This window comes from Lactuca serriola, chromosome 9 (assembly GCF_051521515.1).
Source record: "Lactuca serriola cultivar US96UC23 chromosome 9, Lser_US96UC23_V15, whole genome shotgun sequence".
In the NCBI taxonomy this organism is placed as follows: Eukaryota; Viridiplantae; Streptophyta; class Magnoliopsida; order Asterales; family Asteraceae; genus Lactuca; species Lactuca serriola.
Genome location: NC_136416.1, coordinates 147,921,434 through 147,926,887, shown reverse-complemented (window position 1 = coordinate 147,926,887; position 5,454 = coordinate 147,921,434). Strand labels below are relative to the sequence as shown.

Genomic DNA, 5,454 nt, shown 5'->3' with positions numbered 1-5,454 from the left:
TTCGGCATATTAACGTATCACCTCCCCCAATCATTATTCTATACTATTTTATCGACAAAATTGCATGGATAGATACAGGAGCTATATCCATCAAAAGATTGACTCTTTGTCTATGTATCTCCTATGGTCGACTTTGTCTACTTTTATCACCTGCCGCGTCTTTGACTTTCTCTTCACTCCCCCACCTCCACTCACTATAAAATACCTTCTACCTCAAATTATCAAATACCAAATCCAATACATAACTTATTAAACAAATCATCGTAGTAAACTAGTAATGGAGGTTTTTTGTAATAACAAAATACCCCTCTTCTTTGTTGTCTTGTTAGCCACCTTGACCACCTTGGCACAAGGCCAAGGCACCCGAAATGGCTTCTACCAGACCTCATGCCCAAGAGTTGAAGCCATTGTGCAGTCTGCAGTTGCAGCAGCTGATCGGGCCAACGCAGGAGTCCCACCAGGTTTGGTTAGAATGTTTTTTCACGATTGTTTTGTTAATGGCTGTGACGCCTCTATCCTACTCAATGGTCCTTCTACGGAGAGAACTGCTCCGCCCAATTCTCTATTGAGAGGCTTCGAGATTATCGATGCTGCAAAGACGGAACTCGAAAGGGTTTGTCCTGGGGTCGTCTCCTGTGCTGATATTCTTGCACTGGCTGCCCGTGATTCTGTGCTTCTGGTAATTAATTACTTTCTCAATACGTTGTTTAAGCATTTCCAAGTCGCCAGTAGAAATATTACGTTTGTTGGGCTTAAAACTTGTTGTACTTATTCTATTTTTCCAATCGCTGTTCAGGCTGGGGGAATTGCGCGCTGGGCAGTGCCATTAGGCCGTAGAGATGGATTGGTTTCACGTGCAGCCGATACTGCAAATCTTCCTGCTTTCAATGACGCCGTTGATGTCCAAATCAGGAAGTTTGCTGAGAAAGGTCTTAACGCCCAAGATCTTGTTACCCTTTCTGGTAAGTACTTAAGCATATATAACACTTCAACCGTTGCAACACTTACTATCAATGTATTAAACTGATGCGTCTATGGGTTTTACTGATTTCCAGGAGCACACACCATTGGGACAGCAGCCTGTGCATTATTCAGCTACAGGCTATACAACTTCAACAACACCAATGGACCGGATCCATCTATTGACCAAGCATTTCTTCCCACACTACGAAACCTGTGCCCCAACGGAGGAGATGGTTCAAGGCGTGTGGCTTTAGATACAGGAAGCCAAAACAGGTTTGACAATTCATACTATGCAAACCTGAGGAACCGGAGAGGTGTACTTGAATCTGATCAAGTGCTATGGAGCAACCCAACAACACAAAGGTTAGTGCAACGGTTTCTTGGAGTTAGGGGACTCCTTGGATTGACTTTTAACGTTGAGTTTGCAAGATCAATGGTGAGGATGGGTAATATTGAGGTGAAAACTGGGACTGAAGGTGAAATTCGTCGGGTTTGTAGTGCAATTAATTGATTAATGACGGATGTTATTATCCGAATCCAAAATGGTTTGATAGGAATAAGTTTTTAGTACCTGGGAAGTTCTAAAAGATAAATCAGTACAATTAAAAAACTGTAAATTTTCCATTCTTACGTGCATGTTATTAGTTATTGTAATACACAATAGGAAAAGTTGGTAATGATATTGATAGTCCCACATGATTTTGACCCGAGACAAATTCGTCGTTTAACGCATTGACTTTATAAAGATTTCAAAAAATCATGACTATGAATTTGGATCGAATATTAAACTAAACCAAACCTTGACTTTGTATTCATATGTTGCCAATGAGTTATTCATCAAAAACGAAACTACGACTTTTCATTTGCATATCATTTTCGAAGAAGATAAAAACCAAATGTAGGCTTGTCATTTTGGAAGAAAAATACTTTTGATAGAACTTATTTTAATATAATATTTATTTTTAAGGATTAAATTATCTTTTTGTACCTTTCTATAAGCTACAATTACTTCTAATAATTAATTTTTTTTAATTAATCATAATTTTTTTGAACAAGAATATATTTTTATTTAAAAAAGCTAGCAAAATGCTAAAGTTACAAGTAATTCTCCAAACTCATAGAGAATAACCTAATTATATTATGATTATTTATACGTTAACATGGAATGCACAATAGAAAAATCTTGATAACTATCGTTAAAAACTACTTATTTCTGTTTGTTTAGTTAAACCCCACTAACCCAACGAATTTGACGCTATTAACCTGAAACACAATTGACCCTAACCCGACTTATCCATAGCTTAATAGGGTGGTTTTGGGTGAAGTTTTAATTTTTTAAAAACCCGATGAACCCGAAACCCAATCGGGGTTGACCCGATTAATAATAGCCTAAGTGTTTATGACCCAATCCTTTATGCTTTTTGCCCTGAGACCTAATCCATATGTCATAAGCCCTAATCCATTAGTCACAAACCATGAGCGTTAAGCACAACAAGAAATATAGTTATTAGGGGCGACGCCATTAGAGACGACAGATACTATTAGGGACGACATGTGACAAGACGCGGTTTGTCGTTGCTAAAAGCTTGGAGTTGCCGCTAAAGAGGCGCCTCTAATAGTCCAAGTCGGCGATCCGTGTGACTTCGCCCAGAGTGAATCGTAGCTGTTCGTTTTTTATATAATCCAACATGTAGGGTTTCTTCGTTCCAAGGCAATAGCGGCAACGGTAATAGAGACGACGTTGTCGTTGCTACTAGTCACCAAAAAAGACGCGGGATATCTTCCCTCCAATGTGTCGCCCCAATTAGTGTCTTGTTGCCGCAAATAGCGTCGCCGCTAAAGGGTACGACCGCTTTACCTCCCCATTATCTCTAAGAACAGGTTACAGCTTCACTCCAAAAATCTCTTACACGATTTCCGACGATTTTCCGGCCAAAAACACCCTGATCCTCTCGATTTGATCGGCGACCATCACCACAAACCCTTTCATTCCTCCTATCCTCTTCACTCCTCATCTCCCCCTCGTTTGGCCGGCGTTGTGATACGTGTTCCGGCAACAAACTCCAATTTTCCGGCATCTGCAGCAACAGTAGGTGCTCCCTTCCCTCATTTCTCTTTCAATTTCTTTTCTAGAATGAATTTGTGTGTTAATTTTGGATTTTGGTGTGATTTTGGTGGTTTCACAGCAACATCTCCGGTGATACCACATTTACTCCGGCGACCTCGACCACAGCACCACCACCTAAACGATTTCCAGTTTTTTTTTTTTTTTTTTTTTTTTTTTTTTTTTTTTTTTTTTTCTGTTTTTAATGTAGCTATAAGAAATGTTGGTATTTGTATGTGAAATATATATGTATATACGTATTTGTATATGACTATGTATGACTATGTATGAAAAAATGTGTGTATAAGAGTATTTGCATGTGAAATATAAATTTATATGTGTATTTTTTGTTTTACGAAATTTACGTGTATATATGAAAAAATATGTGTATAAGAGTATTTGTATGTGAAATGTATGTATATGTGAAAAATCTATGTATATTGGTGTAAATATATATAAAGTCTACGATAAAATGTATGTATGTATATGAAATGTATGTATTTGTATGTGAAATGTATATGAATATGTATGAAAAAATGTATGTAATATTTTTGAATATGTATGTATATGTGTGGACATGTATGTAAAAATGTATGTATATGCTTGTATATGTATGTAAAAATGTATGTATATGTTTATATATGTATTTAAAATTGTATGTATATGTTTGTATATGTATGTAAAAATGTTTATGTGTACTTGACGTCATAATCTGAAATGTATATGATTCTACAATTGGAAAAAAAATAGAAAATATTAAATTGTACACTTGTGTTATAATTTTTCATATTATATATATATATATATATATATATATATATATATATATAATTTTTCAGGAAGTTATCTTTTTGGGTTGCATTGGTTCATTTCATGGTTGTGGTGATGGGTTATGGAGGTGATGTGGTGATGAGCCACCATGTAGCACCTGGTTCATGGTACGTATTCTTTGTAATTAACTCTTTAAATATTTGCATTTTTGGCCTTGGACTCGACGAGTTGAAGGACCAACTCGCTGAGTAGAAGCGGGATAAGACGTGGGACTTAAGTGATGGACTCGGCGAGTCGGGTCCCGGACTCGGCGAGTAGGTATTGTTCGGACAAAAACCCTAATCCGCGGGTTTGCACCCTATTTAAGCAATGTTATGATGGCCATATTGTCCCTTATGCTTCCCAAAACACTTCTCATTGAAACCCTAGCCGTTTGTGCTTTTTTGAAGATATTTTTGGTGTTCTTGTGTGGTTGTTAAGCTTGGAAGGAAAGAAGGAGCTTAGAACTTTAGTTGGGACCAGTAGATACAGGGATTTTACTTCATTTTCAGCAGCTTCAAGGTATAATGCCCATGTCTTGACTCATCCATGTGTTTATTCATCTTTAACTTGGGATCTCTTTGGATTTCTAAGTCATAGTTCGGATTTGGAAGTGTTGAGTGGGTTTAGACTTCAGATCTGGACCTTAAGAGGGGTCTCATGGCATAAAGGTGCCAACTTTAGGGCCATGAGAGCCCCATGCACATTGTAGGACTCTTTATATGGATTTTTAAGCTAACAACCCCATTCATGTGCATCAAGTTTGGAACTTTACGTATAAAGTGAACATTAGGCGGCCAGATCTATGGTTTTGGTGTGTTAGATCTCATTGAAATTGACTGTATGGAATTTGTCAAGATTGGACTCGGCGAGTGCATGAGCGGACTCGGTGAGTCCAAGGCAATCTTCTTGTGGATGAAGGTGAACTCGACGAGTTGTTCATACAACTCGGCGAGTCAAGGCCAGGACCTGTTTATCAGTTGAAGATGAACTCGACGAGTTGTTCATACAACTCGATGAGCCGGATGAAGATTCAGTCGATGTCCATTAGAAGGAAAACTCGTCGAGTCATCGCCTAACTTAACGAGTAGAGACGAGTGTAAGAGCAAATGGAAGGATAGGGACTCGGCGAGTTGCCAAGCCAACTCGGCAAGTCAGCTCAACTGGTAGTTGACTTTGAGTATCGACTTCGTCGAAGGTAAAGTAGTCATTTTACCCTAAGGACAGTTAGCAGTGTTTGATGGACTGTTTTGTGGGAATTACAGGCGGAGGATTTCTGGAGCAGCAACAACAGATAGACAGTTCCCGCGCAGATCAGTAGCTACTTCGAGGTGAGTTACCCTCCAGTACCGGCGGGTCTACGGCCATAATGTCGGCCCATTAGTAGGAGTTGTATGATTAGATGATTATCTATATGATATTCATCTAGGTTTGCTACTACCTGATATGTTTACGTGCTAGTGTGATATGATGCTATGTGCTAGTGACAGTAGGGGAGATAGTCCCCAGATTTCCAGTCGATAGGGCCGAAGGGGCAGTCATGCCCAGCCATGCTAGATAGATTATGTGATATGCGT

At 38.7% G+C, this 5,454-nt stretch overlaps 1 protein-coding gene across 1 annotated transcript; it reads left to right on the top strand.

Moving 5' to 3' along the window:
• The first annotated feature begins 225 nt into the window (after positions 1 to 225).
• LOC145074080 (peroxidase N1-like) lies at positions 226 to 1,679 on the top strand. The gene is made up of 3 exons (XM_079020513.1): positions 226 to 679; positions 797 to 962; positions 1,056 to 1,679. Exons 1-3 carry the CDS (start codon positions 278 to 280, stop codon positions 1,472 to 1,474), a joined length of 987 nt encoding a protein of 328 aa, XP_078876639.1. The 5' UTR covers positions 226 to 277; the 3' UTR covers positions 1,475 to 1,679.
• The last annotated feature ends 3,775 nt before the right edge of the window (positions 1,680 to 5,454 follow it).

Excerpts from the sequence above, each read along its gene's own strand:
- LOC145074080 (XM_079020513.1), top strand. The coding sequence starts at position 278 with ATGGAGGTTTTTTGTAATAACAAAATACCCCTCTTCTTTGTTGTCTTG. Across the intron at positions 680-796 it reads CCCGTGATTCTGTGCTTCTG|GCTGGGGGAATTGCGCGCTG; the intron begins GTAATTAATTAC and ends ATCGCTGTTCAG. Across the intron at positions 963-1,055 it reads AGATCTTGTTACCCTTTCTG|GAGCACACACCATTGGGACA; the intron begins GTAAGTACTTAA and ends ACTGATTTCCAG.